At 50.6% G+C, this 18,849-nt stretch overlaps 2 protein-coding genes and 1 long non-coding RNA gene across 3 annotated transcripts in view; 1 reads left to right on the plus strand and 2 right to left on the minus strand.

Annotated features, from left to right (window-relative positions):
• The window catches only part of Grwd1 (glutamate rich WD repeat containing 1), a 6,348-nt gene extending 4,633 nt beyond the window's left edge, over nucleotides 1-1,715 (minus strand). Inside the window, exons 1-3 of the mRNA XM_029544849.1 lie at nucleotides 1,480-1,715; nucleotides 1,224-1,341; nucleotides 920-1,076 (exon numbers count right to left, since the gene is read on the minus strand). Coding sequence (XP_029400709.1) covers nucleotides 920-1,076; nucleotides 1,224-1,341; nucleotides 1,480-1,666 — 462 coding nt within the window. The 5' untranslated portion in view covers nucleotides 1,667-1,715. The remainder of the gene's footprint in view (nucleotides 1-919; nucleotides 1,077-1,223; nucleotides 1,342-1,479) is intronic.
• A 1,059-nt stretch (nucleotides 1,716-2,774) lies between these two features.
• The window catches only part of Grin2d (glutamate ionotropic receptor NMDA type subunit 2D), a 37,925-nt gene continuing 21,850 nt past the window's right edge, over nucleotides 2,775-18,849 (minus strand). Inside the window, 5 exon segments of the mRNA XM_029547321.1 lie at nucleotides 2,775-3,668; nucleotides 3,671-3,777; nucleotides 3,860-4,986; nucleotides 5,158-5,390; nucleotides 5,546-5,733. Of these exon segments, the coding sequence (XP_029403181.1) occupies nucleotides 3,265-3,668; nucleotides 3,671-3,777; nucleotides 3,860-4,986; nucleotides 5,158-5,390; nucleotides 5,546-5,733 (2,059 nt within the window). The 3' untranslated portion in view covers nucleotides 2,775-3,264.
• LOC115065607 lies at nucleotides 4,296-6,843 on the plus strand. The gene is made up of 3 exons (XR_003845373.1): nucleotides 4,296-4,368; nucleotides 5,120-6,135; nucleotides 6,617-6,843. It is a non-coding gene; the product is annotated as an uncharacterized LOC115065607 (long non-coding RNA).

The following is an 18,849-nucleotide window of genomic DNA, read 5'->3' on the forward strand; positions in this document are numbered from 1 at the left end:
CAACCATTCCTCTACTTTACATCCTCCGCAGACCAACCATTCCTCTACTTTACATCCTCCGCAGACCAACCATTCCTCTACTTTACATCCTCCGCTTATTCCTAATTTCTCCTGAAGTAGAAACCAAGTCTTACATTAGCCCACAAGGGCAAAGCAACCAGTCTTCCAGGTGCTCACCCTGCACATCTGTCACGGTCCCCCCTTTGTCTATTTTGCGCCACCGTTTCCCTAGTTTCCCGAGACTCTGAACCACGTGTGCCGGGTGCACCCCAGGGTCTTGGCACCTTCATTTTTCTTCTCTGCAAATCTGTTTCCACACACACCCCAGCCCTGACACTTGCTGCGGGTCTCTAGTCCAAGAACACCGACTTACCCAGTCTTCCTCGAACTCACCATTTACAAAAGCAACTCTACTCTAGGAACACCCTTACACCACCACTCAGCACACTCACAAGCTTTCTCTTGTTCCCTTCCCCATGAGTATGTTCATGGGTCCAGAGCTTTCTATCTACAGGCTAAATCTTCTGGGATAATGTAACAGATACAGGTCCAGCTGCGGGCCGGCTTTTGCTCTACATGTTCCTTGTACACCGTCTCCTTTTTTTTGCTCATCTACCCGATCATAAAGTGCTATATTTATCGAACCTGGGGCCTCACACACTTGAGGTGAGCACTCTACCACTAAGCTGCCTTTGAACTCATTCTATCCTGCCTCAGTTCCTAAGCGACAGCTAAGTAAAACTCTTGCGTTTCACACCACAATCAGGAGCTGTTTCAGCCTTTATTATCTGTTTATCAGCTCACATAGTGAAAATGTCTGAAAATGAGGGGGGCTGGAGGAGGTGCTGAGAGACATTTGGATACAGGGGGAAGGGTGTGCTGCAGAGAATGCTTAAACAAGCCCCTGGGAAGGCTGTACCCGAACTCGGTTGATGCCACCGTAGTGAGGAACCATGGCCAGTTCCAGCTGAGGTTTCCGCTCCTCCTCATCCTCTTCGTCTTCCTCATCGTCATCACTGCCCTCTGAGGGTGGCGGCCTGGTGCCATGGAGATTGTGCATTCGAAGCATCATCAGTCTGGGGAAGCAGAGACGAGCTAGGAACCGAGTGCCGGGATGCTGAGGGAGGAGGGGCCCTGGGGACCCAGACTTTCAGGTCTGGCATTAGCAGAGAGCCCCAATGCGTGGGGCCTTGAGGGTGTCTGGCAAAGGACCTGGGCCTCACCTATTGCTCTGGGCGCTCTCCGCCTGGGTTCCCGCACACAGGTAAAGGCTGAGAGGGAGCTCTGTCCGGTTGTCGCCCAAGTGATCTCGGACGATGTCAAAGCTGAGACAAGGGGCGCCTAGGGATGGACGGAGAGATTAGACCGCAGCCGGCAGTCTGCAGGGTCACAACCCTCAGACTCCAGACCCTTCGTCCCCCAGACCCCAAGACAGGCCTTTCATTTCCCTGGACCCAAGAGTCAGGCCCCTCTGCCTACCAGTTTGCGCACGATGGTACAGCACGTAGGCCTCTTCATCCATTACCAGCTCCTCTCCCTCGCCCAGTGGCGGCCCTCTGCCTGGCAGGTAGACCTGGGATGGGCCCTCGGATCCTGGGTCGCAGGTTTCAGCCTCCATGGGTTCCCCCGTTTCACACGTGCGCCTCCGGCCCTTGCGCGCCGCCATCTTCGAACCTTCTTGCCCCGGACGCGAAGTAAGAGCGTCACTTCCGGGTTTCACCTCCCACCGTCTAAGGCCCGTCCCACTGTACTGTTACCTTGGAAACCTGTGAACCAGCAAGAAGAAGGTAATGCGCAGAGAGATGGCCGCCCCAAGTAACCGCGTCCTGGCTCAGTGAGAAAACTTATATTAGGAGCAATTTTGTCTTTCGCGTGACCTTAGGGAATTCTTCCGCGCAGCAGTGGCAAGACCTTCTGGGAGTTGTAGTTCTACAGAAGTCCTCGGCTTCAGAGCCCTCTCCATCTTCCACCTTTCATTCCCAGGGTTGTCTTTCCATTTAGTTAATTATTCATGTATGTAAACGAGCACTTACTGGCAAGGAGACGGGGCTTCTGTTCCCCGAGGACCTTTAAGGCCGATTTTTTTCTCCTCTCCTTGTTATGATGGCTTTAAATTATTTCAAAATGCTTTGGGGTAGACAGGCTGGACATTATGTATAAGTTAGTGGATTGGATCTATCCTCCAGGGGCAGTCCATTTCCCAACCAGGCATTCCCAGGGCAGCTCTGGTCAGCAGGCACTTAATCAGAAAGTCTCTCTTGAGGCTGCTGCTACAGCTGAGCCAGCTCTTTATCCACCCATGTACTCCCGAGTTTTGGTTAATTGGAGTAATGAAATATTGGAAACGAACCCTCACTGGTGAGATTAAGGGCATTCAAGGCGTGGGTTGGCCACTCTCCATTTGCATAAAATAACCAATCAAATCATTCTTGCCAGTAGCAAGGAATAGGTCTGTAGATTTGGTCCTCATTTGTGCATCCTCATCTGTACCGCTGCTCTTGGGGTGTTGTCTCTGCCCTGTCACCGCTCCACCCCTCTCCCCGGACTCTTGCCGCTTCCTGGGGTTGACTGTGCTTCCCCCAATCTCCTGTTTTCTAGGACTGGGGACTGAACTCGGGGTGTTAGGAATATTACAACACCCTGCCTCCACTACACCACCAGCCCAGTTTCTGTTGTCTGACTTCGTCTTCCCTAAGGACTTAGTTCTCACTTTCCATCTTTCTCCAGAGAAGTTGAAGGGACCTAAGAGACAGACACAGAACTCAGGCTTGGACTGAGGAGGTGTAAAAACATGGTTTTATTCCAAACACTGCAGTGTAGGAGTGGGAGAGGGGAGGAAAGGTCAAGTGGGCTCCCAGACCCTCCTCTCAGCCCAGCCTCAGACCCTGCTGAAATCTGGGGAAGGAGCCCTGGGGGTGGAGTGTCTGCTGGATCATCACTGAAGGGTCACAAATAAGGGCTGGACTTGAAGATGTGATTGGTGGCATTTGGGGTGGTAGGGAAGTGGGGGGGGAGACAGGTGAAGGTAGGACTTTCGTGGAGGAGAGGTCATAGGTCAGAGCCAACAAGGATCTAAAAGGAGGGGTCATCGAGGTCTGACATGAAGGGTCACAGTCTGGTCGGGACACAGTCTGGGGTCAGATGATCATTTTAGGTGTTGGAAGTCACAGTCTGGGGTCAGGGGTTTCTGTGTGGCGGGGCCAAGGTCTGGAGTCACAGTTTGGCATACGCGTCTCACAGTTTTGAGTCCTGATGAATGAAAGGTTAAAAACAGGCTCCCCGAGAGGTGTGTCTGGGGCTAGGGAGCTGCACAGTGATGTGAGGGCCATGGCCCGGAGCGTAGGGGTGGGGCGCGGCGTGACCCCCCCACACCTCCCGCCAATCAGGTGACATTAAAAAGCCCTTTTCGGGTTTAAAAAAAAAAGAGTCGGTGGGCTCCAAGAACCCCGCCCCCTTGATCTCAGGATGGGTGAGATTTGGGCGACCGAGTCCCCTCTGGCTCATAGTTCCCCCAAGGCAAGGGGGTGGGGCGCAGGACGCTGCTCCAGGCGAGGTCCGGCCAGGTCCGTTTCTATCTTTCCCAACCCATGAGGGTTTTGTCCACTTAGCGCGTCCCCTCGGGTCGTGGCCTGCGCTGACCGAGGGGGCGGCGGGGGTGGGGGTGGGCCCGGAGCCGCGTCATACCTCGGACTCCAGGCTGGAGAAGTGCGCAGAGCCCCTGCGTGTGCCCAGGTCCCCGCCCCGGTGTCTCCGGTGAGATGCGGTGGGCAGGGGCGGCCCCCAATGCGCAGCGTGAGGGCAGCGGCGCGCGTGGCGGGAGGGCCCGGTGAGCCTGCGCGTGGGGGCCGCCCGTGGGCAGGAGCTCAGGTCCTCGAGCGAACGCGAGGTGGGCGCGGGCGGCGGGAGGTCCCAGCCGCCAGCCGCGCGCCTGTGTCGGTGGTGGTGCGGCGCGGCGGCGGGCGCACGGTGCGAGGCCCGGGGGCGGTGCGGGTGCGATCGTGGACAACCACAGCGCGCCCGGCGCCGGGGTGGTGGCCCCGCGGCCCAGGGTGGAGGCGGAGGTGCCCACCAGCCACCGTCTAGGCCGTCGTGCGAGCAGCTGAGATGGCGTGGTGGCGGTAGCAGCTCCAGGCTGGCGCAGTGGCGGCAGTGCCACGCGGGGCCGCCGCGCGGAGGCAGGTAGTCCCAGCTACCAGCGCGCCAGCCCCCGAGCTTGTCAACCGACCAGTAGCGGCCGGGCGGCGGCCCGAGGCGCTCAGCATACGGGTAGGGGAAGTCGGCAAACCACCAGGGCTCCAGGCCACCGAGCGACGCTCCGCCCAGGCTCTCCGAGTCCTCGGAGTCCGAAGGCGAAGGCTCGAGGTCCAGGTAGGCGCACGGTGGTGGCGCGGTGCGGCGCGGCGGTGGTGCGGCCGGGGCCCCCGCGCTCGGGCCGCCCGCGCCCCCACCCAACAGCGGCTGGCTTTCCGGGTCAGAACGCGGCCAGCGAGAGGGCGCGGGCGGGCTCTCATCCTCAAAAGCCAGGCGGCACAGTGGCGGCCCGACGGCGGCAGCTGCGGCGGCGGGCGGAGCGGGCGGAGATGGGAAGCCCGGGAAGGCGCCGGCGGGGGGCTCGGCCGGCTCTTGCTCGCGCACGATGGCGAAGTAGGAAGGTGGTGGCTTCTGCGGGGGCTGTGTGGTGGGTGGGGACAGTGGGCGTCCGGCTGCGCCTCTCGGTGCGGCGCGCGCCTCGCCGAGACCCAGCCCCTGCGGCTCGATGGGGCCGTAGTATCGGTGGAAGCCGTCGGCTAGCGCTGCGCCCCCCGGGGGCCCTGTGCCCTTGGCCCGGCGCCAGCGGTCGGCGGCTGCGCGCTCTCGGGGCACGAAGGGTGCAGGGCCAGGGGGTGGGCGAGCGGCGGGATACGCCGGACTGGGCAGCGGCTGCGGCGGTGGCGGGGGTTTGGCCGGTGGCGGAGCAGCTTCAGCACTGCAGCAGCTGTACATACCCTGTGAGAGACGGTGAGGGGTCAGCGGGTTGTCTGCACCCACTACCTCTTCCCTATGCACTGGGCCCTGCCTGCGACCCCCATTAGTTATGTCTGACGCCTCTTTCTCACTTTCCCACTCCTCTTCTCTGCAGGAGCCTCCCCTGCCTCCTCGGTCCGGTCCCTTTCCTACCCTGGAGAAGGCCAGTAGGAAATCCATGCGGTGGGTGGGCCCCAGGCAGTGCCGCAGGCGCCAGTACACAAGGTGTTCCCAGGCGAAGACCAGCAAGGAGAGACCCATGGCCACGAGGAGCATGTAGAAGACACCTGCCATGTTGTCGATATCCAGCTTGCTGCTCATCACCTCGATTTTGTCATTGTGGCAGATCCCTGAAAGCCACAGCCGCTCCAGCATTTCAATCTCATCTGAGCATGAGAGCAGAGTCATCTATTAGGAGCACACTCTCCTCTGATACAGAATCCAGGCCCTAGACCCTTCCATTCTTGAAGACCCTCCTCCCGGAACCGAGGGCCAGCCCTCCCCTATCCAGAGTAGGACTTTATGCCCCGCCCATCCGCACCGTCCCCCAGGAATTGCAGCAGCGCCAGGTCGATGGGCCTCTTCCAGCGGGAGCCCTTGTGTAGGGCGATGCCATAACCAGTGGTGGCGAAGACCTTGCCAGAGCCGATGGTGACCAGCTTGCAGCCCTCATCCTTGCGGGCCATGTAGTTGAGCACTGCTGCGTCATAGATGAAGGCGTCCAGTTTCCTGAAGACAGGGGCATGAAAGACAGGGTCAGGCTCATTTAGAGGACCTCACAGCCCTCCAGGGACACCTTTCACCCGGAACCTGCAACTGCCCAGGATCGCCCGAGCAGATACTCCCCGTGCCTCTTTCCAACATTGGGAAAACAAGCATTATTCTAAATGCCACCAAGCCCAAGCCTTTGCAGAAGTGATAGTGCCTGGTGGGAAAGTGCTGCTGCAGAAATGACATTGTAACTGTCGAGGGGACAGGCTCTCAATCCTCATTGTATCTCTCCAAAGAAGATACTGGTTTGGTTTGGTCCTCTCTGTAGTCTCGCTGTCCTGGAACTCACTCTGTAAACCACTCTGGCCTCGAATTTACAGCGATCCACCTGTCTCTGCCTCCCAAGTGCTGGGATTAAAGGTCTGTGCCACCACCGCCCAGTGGGTTTTGTTTTTAATGGCAAACTCCCTTTTAAAAGGTCCTAGGGACTGAGGATGTAGCTCAGTGGCAGAGCACTTGGTAACATGAGCGTTCACAGTCACCTATAGTCTCTGGCTTCTGCAGTTACTTGCACCCATGTGACACACTCACATAGACACATACATTAAAACATTTTTAAAAGGCCTTTCATTGTATTAGTAGTGATGCTGGAGGTGGAACCCATCCCCTGTGTATGCTAGGCCACCACTCTGTGACTGAGCCAGGCCCTGAGACCTCTCTGGAGTGCTAGGCACCCTCTCGATAGCCCATGGTTTCGAAGTAGAAAGGCGTGGCACTTAGCAGGGAATGACAGAGTCAGTACTTACATCTGAGCTGTATTGCGCTGATTACCATTCTGTCAGACGCTGATTCATTTAACCCTCAGTAGTACTGAAACCTTTGTGTCTGTCTTTCTTTCCAGATGGGAGATCGGGAAGTCAAGTCATCCCCAAGGGTGGGGAGCACTACCGACCTTCCCCCCAACCTCAGCTTCTGGAGACCGCCAGCCCCAGGGAACTGGCACCCGCTCGTTCTCATTCCCAGCCCGGCCATGGCACACACAGTGATATTTTTTACAGAATAAGTTCTATGAATGAATCGTCCACATCAGTAGACAGGTATAACATTGTGCAGTATATGATATTTGTATCTGACAGAGAAGTGTATTAATAAAACCGGCCTTGGAATCCCAGTTATATGGTAACTCCATGTTTTAATTATTTTATTTTAGTTTTTTTAAAAAGGATTTTATTGGGGCTGGAGAGATGGCTCAGCGGTTAAGAGTGCCGACTGCTCTTCTGAAGGTCATGAGTTCAAATCCCAGCAACCACATGGTGGCTCACAACCATCCGTAATGAGATCTGATGCCCTCTTCTGGAGTGTCTGAAGACAGCTACAGTGTACTTACATATAACAAATAAATAAATCTTTTTTTTTAAAAAAAGGATGTTATTTTTAATTACTTGCATATATGAGGGGTATATTGCATGTTCATGCAGGTGCCTGGGGAGACCAGGAGGAGGATTAGGAACTGAACTCAGATCCTCGAAGTACACACTTGGAACTGTTGAGACATCTCTCTGTTGCAGGATATTTGATTACACTGTAAACCCCCTGTGTTATTTACTGAAAACACCTGTTTCTAGTTGTGGTGTGGCTCAGCCCTCAGCACACACCTTTAATACCTCTGGCTAGAAAGTCCCAAACAGTGAAGGTCAAGTTAGTTCGTAGAACGAAGCACCCATGTTTGAAAGGGAGGTCTAATTGAGTGGCAGACAAAGTGACAAATCAGAGAAAGATTTGCCAGGATAGGATCTGCCCAAGTCTCACGAGAACAGGAAAGGGAGGCTACTTAAGAGAGCAGAGTGGGAGAGGAAAAAGAAGAGGCAGAGTTACTGGGTCAGTGGGTCAGTCACACCGAGACAGGCTGAAGAGAGAATAAGTTAGACACAGGTGATGACAGAATGAACCAGAGAGTGAGAAGGAGCCAGAAGACCAGAATATATTGCTGGAGTTAGTTTGAGGCCACACAGAGCAATTCAAGAGAAAACTGAGAGAAGCCGGATTGAAGCAGGCAGCCTGGAGAGGAGTTTGAGCCACAACAGCTGAGATGAATCAGCCAGCCAGAGCTCAGAAAGAACCAGAAAGGGTGAGCTTATTCACAGTAAGTCTCAGAAGCTGGAAACATTCTAGGCCTAGATTAGAAGTACAGAGGTTAGAAGCTTCCAGGACTAGGCCTTGGTTAGCAGAGGAGACAACAGTTACATCAGATGAATAAAAACTATGTATCTCTCTAACCCACTTTATTTTATTTATTTTTTAAAATATTTATGCCGGGTGTGGTGGTGCACGCCTTTAATCCCAGCACTTGGGAGGCAGAGGCAGGTGGATTTCTGAGTTCGAGGCCAGCCTGGTCTACAAAGTGAGTTCCAGGACAGCCAGAGCTACACAAAGAAACCCTGTCTTGAAAAACAACAAAAAAAATTTATTATTACACATAAGTACACTGTAGCTGTCTTCAGACACTCCAGAAGAGGGCACCAGATATCATTACCGATGGTTGTGAGCCACCATGTGGTTTCTGGGATTTGAACTCAGGACCTTCAGAAGAGCAGTCAGTGCTCTTAACCTCTGAGCCATCTCTCCAGCCCCCCCCCCTACTTTATTTTTGTGTTACTAGGAATTGAATACAGGGCCTATATATGATAGCTAAGCAATCTACTGAGCTGCATCCAAAATTAATTTATTTAAATTGTATATATTTATATGGGTGGGCAGGCGTGGCATGTACACGGAGATTGGGGAACAACCTGCAGGAGTTGGTCCTTCCCCAAGACTGCTGACATTGGCCTTAAACTTAACATCCTCCTGCCTCAGCCTCTTGAGTATCGGAGATGACAGGTCATCACCCTCAGGTTTGCCCTCCATGCTTCTTCTTTCAATGGCATCGATACTGGGATGAAATTCTGGTCAAGTTTCTTGCAGTCCCCAGATAACTTCCAAGAGGGAGGGGTTTCCCCTTGTCTAGCGTTGGCCATGGCACGATGGAGCCTGCACATGGGCATGGTAACCGCTGTCCACACACAGTCCTTGAAATGTGGCCAGTGTGACGAGAAGAGAAGAGTTTTAGATGTTATTGTCTTGATTCTGTTTAAAACTAAAATGCTTCTGAATAGAAGAGACTGTGAGAAGGCAAGATAAAGACTCGACTTCCATCACTGCTTCACTGGCAGAGGGATCCCATCTCCACAGGCGTGGAATTCTCCGCTTCCCCTGCCTGTAGGCTCTTCTGCCTTGTAGGTAAACTGTAATCTCTCTCTAGGTTTCTCTTTGTTTAGGAAAATGCCCTTGAGGGCAGAAAAGTGAATTGCTCTCCACATGTAAGTGGAAATAACTTGGTGTCTTCTCAGAGGAATGCGTGGGATGGACTCGAGGAGCATTTCAGAGAGAGCTACAAGGCAAAGCTTCCAAGATGGAAAGAGTGGAGGAGTCTCGGGAGGTGGAATCAGACGGCACCGACTTTCTAGTTTTTCAGCCTAATGGAACCAAGAGCCTGGAGCTAAAAAATTCTCCACCACTGAGCTGCGTGTCAAGCCTAGCTTTTAAAGATCTTTTATAATAATAATAATAATAATAATAATAATTGTTATTATTATTATTATTATTATTATTATTATTATTATATGTGTATGAGTGTATTGCCTGCATGTTTGTAAGCACATACATGCAGTTGCTGTCGAGAATCTCCTCTACAGGATCTCCTGGAGCCGGCATTACCGGTGGTTCTAAGCCACTGTGTGGGTGCTGGCGACAGAACCTGGGCCTTGTGCAAGAACGGATGCTCTAACAGCAGGCCAGCTCCCCACGCACCCCAGTACTCATTTTAACTATTTGCTCAGTTCTGTGACCTATTGCCTGCTCCCCTCCTTCAGCTTCTGTCTGTAGCCTCTCCCCACCCCCAAGTCCTTATTTAAATTCAACCTTGGGCTGGAGATATAGCTCAGTAGGTAGGGGGTCTGCCTAGAATTGCCCTGTGAGGGGCTGGGATCACAACTCAGTGGTAGAGCACTTAAGTCAAGTGGGGGTGGGTTCTCAGACTTCAAAAGCCCAGGCCAGCCCCACTGCCCCCCTCTCTCCCTCCTTACTGCCTGTGGATCAGGACCTAAGAGCTCAGCTACTGCTCTGGTGGTGTACCCATGTGCTTCCTGTCATGATTACCATGGTTTAACTCTCTAAAACTGTAAGCAGCCCCCTCCCTTCCCCCAATTAAATGCTTTCTTTTTTAAGAGTTGCCATGGTTATGGTGTCTCTTCAGAGCAATAGAACAGTAAAGCACCCCCACTGATGTGCAAAGCCAGTCCATAGCATTGCAAAAATAAATTCCTATTTTAGTCAGGTGCTTCACTTCTGTTATCACTTGGAAAGGTGAGACAGGAGGATTGGCAGTGAGTCTGAGGTAAGCCCAAGCTGCCTGAGGATACTTTTGTGTAACAGTTTTCTCTGAGGCTGAAATAGTCCATTCTATGTGGAAGCTAAGCAGAAAGCAAACAACCTGACAGTTTCAGGAAGTCCCTGAAACTGACTAGATTTCACTTTCACTAGGCCCTTCTCTCCCAGATTAATCAATAAAATCTGAGAGTCCCTCTCAGAGGAGCCAAGCTGCAAGAAAGACTCTTGAGACCAGACCAGCTGCCTGGAAGAAACAGACCAGCTGAGCTGTCTGGAAGAGGTTTAGAACAACTGAGGCACATGGGAAGGACACTCTCCAACTGGATGAGCTGCCTGCAGGCAGTGCAGTGGGCTCCATGTTCTTAGCTTTGTGAGATATCACCTTTGCTGGGGTGGGCTTTGGTGATGCAGCTGTCCTTCTGCTCCTGTAATCCCTCACCTATACTCCTGTACCCCAGTAAAGGCTCATTGGTTCACTAAGTTGGACTTCGGTGGTATCCATACTTTGTCTGTCATGGGATCTCATGGGGCGAGTAGTTATGTCTCCCCAGGAACAAGAATAGGGCAGAAACAAAGATGAGCTGGGGAAGTGTGAGTGTGAGTACATGGTCCTGGGTGTGAGTAGCCAGGCATGCAACTGAGGTTGAGTGGCCTGAGGGAGCAGCACCCGCGGAGGGAATTCCAGTGGAGTTGTCCCTTCCTGTGTGGTGTGTGCCTTTGTGCTATGACAGTGGTTGTGTGGTTTGTTTATTTATTTATTTATTTATTTATTTATTTATTTATTTATTTATTTATGGTCTTTCGAGACAGGGTTTCTCTGTATAGCCCTGGCTGTCCTGGAACTCACTTTGTAGACCAGGCTGGCCTTGAACTCAGAAATCCGCCTGTCTCTGCCTCCTGAGTGCTGGGATTAAAGGCGTGTGCCACCACGCCCGGCTTGGTTGTGTGGTTCTTGTAGTGAGACATGCTACTAAGGCTGAGCTGTCAGTATTGGAAGGCTCTGTAGGAAGAGTCCCAGGATGGAGTCTTCATCTGTGTGGGACGTGGTGCCATGCCTGCTTGATAAGTGGGGTCCAACCATGTGACCATGGAGATGCCCTAAAAACTGTTAAAGGGGTAGAGGAAATTTTGCAGTTTTCATGATTAGCACACAGGGGTTGACACTGCTATTGGCAAGCAGCTGCAGAAGTTGCCTGGCTATGTCCTGGAGTTAGAAATGCACCTGAGGCCAAGATGGTGCCGAGCAGGAATTTATTGTTGCAAAGGAGCAATTGCAGCAGAGAGGAAGATGTGGCTAACCCTGATTTGGCGAGTGAATTAGATAAAGGAGAGGGTGAGGTGGAGATGCTGGCTTGCCGCTGCCTAGGGCTTGGGGGCCAGGAAGAAAAGAGAACAAGTTAGGTCCGTGCTCAAAAGCCCTTCCTGGTATCCAAGCACTTGGAATCCAGGAGGAAACCCAGAGAGTGGGGAAGGGGAGAACACGTAAAAGCAGTGCAAGGTACCCTGAGGGTCCAACCTTTAATAGGAAAAGAGGGGAAATCTGTGATGGAGCTTAACCGCGGCCCAGCATGAGACACCAGGGTGAGCAGGAAATGCTAGCTAGCACTTGAACTGCTGAAGTTAGGGAAGACTTAAACCATGAAAGAGCCAGGTACAGCCTGGCTTGGGAGGCTGTTGGACAGACATGGCAGTCAGTGGGGTCAGTCTGGCTCCTGTGGAGGCAGAAAAACTGAATCATGCACCTTCCCATCCTCCCCAAGGCAAAGGCTGAATAGCCTGAGAGTCCCTGATGGCCTGGCATAGGAAAGCCACTGGGGACACTTGGTTATCACCATCTGAAGTCCCATAAATATCGGGCTGGAGGACCACAGCAGAGGGAAAGATGCTATTGAGGGGAATTAGGACTAAGGAAAGCTGTGCTTGAACCCCAGTTCACTTGACCAGGTAGAACTGTGTTTACAGAGGAGTTAAGGCAAAGGTTGATCCAGCCAGGACCTCAGAGTTGGTGTGGAGCCTTAGCAGCTTTGGTAGGGCGAGCCCTGTAAAAACTAGGGCAGGTTTTGTCCGGCCCCAGGGACTCAGATGAGCACACAAGGAGTGTGTCCTTAAGTAAGAGTGTAGCCTAGGAGACGAGACATGGTCAAGCAGAGGAAAGAGGTCCGCCTGGGTTGCTCCAAGACAAATGTGGCCAGACTGTGGAGTTCTTAAGGGGGAAAGTCGAGAGAAAACCAACTTGTGTCTAAGGAGCTGCTGGGGGGCTTTAAAGCCCTTGGAGCAGCTCCCAGAATACAGAACAATACGGATGAAGCCGACCAAGCCTGTCTCAGGGCTGGGGAACTGTACCTCCAGGCTAAGGAGGGTACATCTCCTCCAGTGAAACGTTGTGCTTGGGGTGGAGATGGTTTTCCCAGCCAGAGCATCCCCCAACAGCCAGGCATGATGAATGGGGGTCCAACCTGTGGCCATTGTGACCCAGGGAGGCGGGCGGCAGGTGCAGTGGGGGACACATTCGCCTTTGGCTCTGAGGAAATCTGAGCCAGGCCCACTGAGTTTATCAGGTGTGGAGAAATGTCGGGAGGCTCTGTGGAAAGCTCCAGGATATGTAAATGTAATGGTTCAGAACAAATGACTGAGGAGCGGAGGAGCTAATTAATTTAGCTCCTCCTATCTGATCTGTAGAAGAGCAGATGATGCAAACAGATGGAATCCTTCTGTGGTGTCTTAGACCCTGCTCGTGTTTGACATTAGTATCTTCCTGGTTGTGAAGTGTCACCTGATATTTCTGAGGTCAGATGACCACAGACTTTCTGAGAGTGTCACTAAGGTCATCTTTGTAACTCACTATTTGTTGTGGGATATGGGATGGTAATCCAAGATGTTCCTTGCCCTGCCTATCCTCTGGGAAAGATATGTATGTATGTATGTATGTATGTATGTATGTATGTATGTATGTATGTATGTATGTATATATTATATATGAATATATAAAAACATAATAAATACACACACACACACACACACACACACAGAGAGAGAGAGAGAGAGAGAGAGAGAGAGAGAGAGAGAGAGAGAGAGAGAGAGCTAACCTCTGAGTGTTTGGCAGATTTGGAAAGCCATTGGAGAGACAACCAACTACAATGGTACTTCCACCTACCTTATAGGCCTTCTAAGGACTTGGTTAATTTAAAGGAAAAATGGGTTGTTAAAACAATAGCTAGAGAGTTTAAATCCAAAGGCACCCTTACACAGCTGGGAAAGGACACCCCTATAGGTCATAAAGTTACTGAATGAAAACCCCAGTGCCTTCTGTGAGTTGTTGTCCAGGAAAGCCCCTGAGGCCCCACAGACCATAAAAGCTACAGATTGCTAATGCTGTTGGTTGTACGCAGGAGTAGACAGTAAGATCATGGCCAGAGGGGCCCATGTAGGCTGATGGTGGAGAACTATCACCAGCGTTCCTGTTTGCCTATGGTCCCTGAGTGCTGGATGTGCCTGCTTGTGCAATAGTGGCACAGCCATCAGGTAATACAACTGGAGTGTAAGGCCTGCTCTGCAAGAGGGAGTTCACATCTGGCACTGTAAGCCAGGACAAAAAGCTGTGGCTGGGGAGGACAAGTTTCCAATGGAGAAACAATGAATATGGTTTTACTGAATGGATGTGATGTGCCTGTCAAACTGCTATCTAAACATGTGTGCTTACTCAACTCATAACCATTGGCGATGCTCTTAAGAACAAGTGTCCACATCTATGCCACAGTGGGCTAATTCTTAGCCACAGGTGGACATCTCTAGTCACCCCCCCCTAAGGCTCAGGGACCATTGTGGATGAGGGGGGCAAAAAGAATGTAAGAAGGGGTGGGGGTGGCGGGTATGGAGGGGTAGAATGCTGTACAACAAAATTCTCAAAGACTGGAACATTCCGTTCTGCAGGGAAACTCCTTCAGCAGGAAGGCAAACAAATTAGCTTCAGGAAGTCCCAGAAACTGACTAGATAGTTAGGCACCTGCCTGTCAGAGTAAGCAATAAGAGCTGAGCGTCCCTCTCAGGAAGAAGGAAGCTGAGCTGCCAGGAAGACTGGGAGAGGAAACCAGCTGCATGGAAGAACCACATGCTGAGCTGCCAAGAGAGGTTTGGACCAGCCAAGGCCCCTGGAAGGACACTCTTCAGCCTGTGGGGCTGCCCGCAGGCTATGCAGTGTGCTCCAGGGTCCTAGCATTTCCTGGGCTGCAGTGGGCCTTGGGGACACAGCTGTCTTTGAATCACATCTGCCCTTGTAAGCAACTTCTCTGTCATACTCCCGTGAGGCACCATTGGGTGAAGCTCATTGGGTCACCAAGTTGGACTTGGGTGGTGTCTGTACTTTGGTTTGCCATTGGCTGCCTATCTGTGGTGAGTAGATGTGTCACCACAAGGGAAAATCTTGTCACACAGCATCCCTGTCTAAAATAGAATAAACAAATAGACACCCCCCCTGCAGTAATTTCTTACAGCTTTTGCTAGATATAGAGTGTATATAGAGTATATACAGAATGTATATAGAGCATATATAGAGAGTATATAGAGTGTATATAGAGAGTATATAGAGAGTATATACAGAGTGTATATAGAGTGTATATAGAGAGTATATAGAGTGTATATAGAGAGTATATAGAGCATATATAGAGCGTATATAGAGTGTATATAGAGAGTATATAGAGCATATATAGAGCGTATATAGAGTGTATATAGAGCATATATAGAGAGTATATAGAGCGTATATAGAGTGTATATAGGGTGTATATAGAGTGTATATAGAGAGTATATAGAGTGTAGATTGAAAACTAAGGCTTCCCTGCCTTTACCCTTGCTTTCCTGAGTGTCTGTTCCTCGCCTGGGGGCAGAAGGGGCTCAACATTCTAAGCAGTGCCTGTCTCTCCTCAGCTCCCTCTTGTCCAGCTTCCCTATGCCATCAGTCAGCTGTTGCTTAGAGGTCCTGTGCCATAGGAGACCAGCCACCCTGTTCCAGCCACGCTGGCCTTCACATCTTTGTACTGGCTGTTCCCTCTGTGGAAATTCTTCCAGACAGCAGCCCAACTCAGCCTCTCACTTCCTCCAAGTGTTTGCTTAGAAGAAAAATCTGGAGCCCTCATTTAACACGGAAGGCCTCTCCACGGGCTCCCCAAACTTGACCTTTTTATATTGTAAGCACGCGTCACCTGCACACACCCTGACATCTTACCCAGCTTGTATTCCGTCTCCCTCCACAGGACTTTAGTTCCATGAAGGACTCTCCTGGTTTTGTTTTTTGTTTTGTCAACCTGATACGAGTTAGATCAACTAGATACAAGTTATGGCCTGCATAGCTACAGGTGATGTGTGTACATTGGCGCACACCGTTAATCCCCTGCCTCAACAACAAAGAAATGACGACGACCACATTTCAAGGGATGTCTTGAACCACACGAGTCTAATACTTTCCACCCACTGCAGGAACCCGCAGCTCTACCGAATATGGCTGTCTCCTACATATGGAGAGTGCTGGTCTGGACACCCGAGAGACGACTTGCATTTGCTCACCGCTAAGGCAGGGTTCAGCCCGCTGCCTAGTACAAGACCACCAACAGATATTTGGTGAGGGCAGAAGGAGGAATGGGCACATCAAAGCCTTTTCTGTTTCGTATTGTTGGGGATTTATCAGTCCTGATCAACTATTTCCTTCTTTATTCCTTTCCATATTAGTATGTGTGCATGTGTGTGTGTGTATGCACGTGTGTGCATGTGTGAGTACGTATGCGTGTGCCTGTGTGTGCCAGAGAGTTTGTGTACATGTGTGCACATGTGTGCATGTGTGTAGGAGTGCACATTCGCATGCCTCAGTGTGTGTGTGTGTGTGTGTGTGTGTGTGTGTATGCGTGTATGTGTGTGCGTGTAACAAAGTCCAGATGAGCTCCGGGTAGAGCCTGTGGTCAGTAGCCCTGCTCATGTGCTCATTGGCACCAATTCCCTTCACCTCCACTCTCAAATGTGCATAATAAATATTTTTTTCATAATAAATATTGATATCAATAAAAATACAAGAATAAACAGGGAGAGGAAGATAAACAGGTGAAGTATTATTATCACTAACATTGGAGGAAGAAGATAAGATATTGCAACATTAAACATAAGCAGGATTCTATAAAAGACCCTACTATGCAATTTATAGAACACTAAAAAATTTTGAGACCAAAAGTGCCAGGTTGCGGTAGAGCACTGCTGCAACCCCAGCCTGTGGAGGCTCAGTGGGGACACTGAAAGGTCAAGGCCAGCCTGCTTTACAATCAAAGTTCCAGCCCTGCCAGGCCTACAGCAGTGAGGCCCCCACCTAAAAACAAAACAAAGCAAAACCAACAACAAAACCAAGTCTGAGACCAAAGAAGCAAAAGTTCTTAGAAAATAGTAACACGCTTAGCGGGGGCACTGGCAAGAAGCTAACACGTGAGAACCTGGCTCCACCCCAACAGACAACTGCATCAACTCCAAGAAAAACAAGAACCAGAGAACCACAGGTGGGGGAAGCACTCACTTTCTACTCTTTGCAGCCGCTGTGTTCCCTGGTCCTAACACAAACAAGGAGTGAGTTAGAATCACAGTTATGATTTAAGTATGAGAGTGAATATTCCATTGTGAGAAGGGGGTGTAAAATGGTGAAATTAAAAACCAAGGTTGAGCCGGGCATGGTGGCGCACGCCTTTAATCCCAGCACTCAGGAAGCAGAGGCAGGTGGATTTCTGAGTTCGAGGCCAGCCTGGTCTACAAAGTGAGTTCCAGGACAGCCAGGGCTACACAGAGAAACCCTGTCTCAAAAAACCAAAAAAAAAAAAAAAAAAAAAGGGTTGGGGTTGGAAGTACTGACTGTTCTTCCAGAGGACCCGAGTTCAAATCCCAGCACCCACATGGCAGCTCACAGCTTCCTGTAACTCCCAAGGTCTGACACTCTCACATAGACATACATGTAGGCAAAACACCAATGCACAGAAAATAAAGGTTAAAGAATTAAAAAAACAAAACAAAACAAGGTTAGCAGAGGCTGGAGTGGTGGCTCAGTGGTTAAGAGCACTGGCTGCTCTTCCCCACCCCCCACCCCCAGACAGGGTTTCTCTGTGTAGCTCTGGCTGTCCTGGAACTCACTTTGTAAACCAGGCTGGCCTTGAACTCAGAAATCCACCTGCTTCTGCCTCCCAAGGGCTGGGATTTAAGGTGTGTGCCACCACGCCCAGCTCTGATTGCTCTTTTAGAGGACCTGGATCCAATTCCTAGCACCCACATGACAGTTCACAACTTTAACTCCATGGGAAAAAAATAATTAAAATAATCTAGATTTGGGGTTAGAGAGATGGCTCAGTGGTTAAGAGCACTGACTGCTCTTCCAGGGGTCCTAAGTTCAATTCCCAGCAACCACATGGTGGCTCACAACCATCTGTAATGGGATCTGATGCCCTTTTCTGGTGTGTCTGAGAAGAGTGACCATGAACTCACATAAAATTATTACATAAATAAATTAAAAAAAAAAAACCTAAATTAGCTTTACAAATGTGGTATTTGGAGATAAGGAGATAAATAGCAAAATGATACAGCAAATGAGATGAATGTCAACTTTTTCCAGATGGGAGAGATGGAGAGTCGATAGATGGTTTTCACTAGGAGAGACAAGTCTGCTTTGACTTCGTGACACATGCCTGTAATCCCGGCACTACAGAGGAAGCCAGGGAAGGAAGAGTTCAAATTCAACCTCAGTTACATTTAGAAAGAGACTAACTCCAGGCTACCTGAGACCATGTCTAAAAAGAAAAAAAAAAAAAAATCCTGTATTTCATCCTCCAAACTCTGGATGGATAACTCTTAATAAAAGGAACATACAAACCAAATCACGTTTGTACTGATGTGTCCAAGTAGTATTTTTGGACTTTTTTGGGTTCAGTAAAACATATGTGAAAGAAGCAAAGAAAACCCCTTCACTTGCTTAGCTTCATCTCCCAGGGTGGCTACTGGGTGCGTATGGCTGCACTCCTACTGGACAGCGCTGTGGCGGGTCAGTCCCCAGCACATGTACTCTGATGCTTCCGTGCGTTCCTAGGCTTCTGAGCTGCGAGTTACACTGCAGTCGATGAGATGTTCCAGAAAGTGACGTAAATCAACAAAGGTCCCCAGGGAGAGCAGAGAATGCTTGGCTCTGATGGCGTGCTTAGGAAGTGGATCAGAGCAGCGACCAACTAGAGCTCAATGGGAACTAGGGACTGTAGGTGACATTCGTGTGTGGGGAAAGCAGGGCAGGACAGTCAAGAGAATGGGAAGGAGAAAAAAAACAATAAACAAAAAACAAACAAAAAAGAAAAAGAAAACGGGAAGGAGAAGGAGGAGGGAGAGGAGAGAGGAGAACAGGAAGGGGCGGGGCAAGTAGAGAGCTGGAAGGAGAAGTAGAAGGATGGAGGAAGGAGGAGGAAGGGAAAAGACAAAAAATGAGGAGGGGTTTATTTTCTTTCTTTGTTTTTTAAGACTATATGGCTTATTTATTTACTACATGGTATTGGGAGTTGAACTCAGAGCCTAGCACATGTTAGGCAAGTACTCTGCCACTGTTACAGCCCCAGCCCTGAGGAAGGGTTTCATGGAAGTTAAAAAGTAAAATTATTGGGCTGGTGAGATGGCTCAGTGGGTAAGAGCACCCGACTGCTCTTCCGAAGGTCT

This window comes from Mus pahari, chromosome 1, assembly GCF_900095145.1.
Source record: "Mus pahari chromosome 1, PAHARI_EIJ_v1.1, whole genome shotgun sequence".
NCBI lineage: Eukaryota > Metazoa > Chordata > Mammalia > Rodentia > Muridae > Mus > Mus pahari.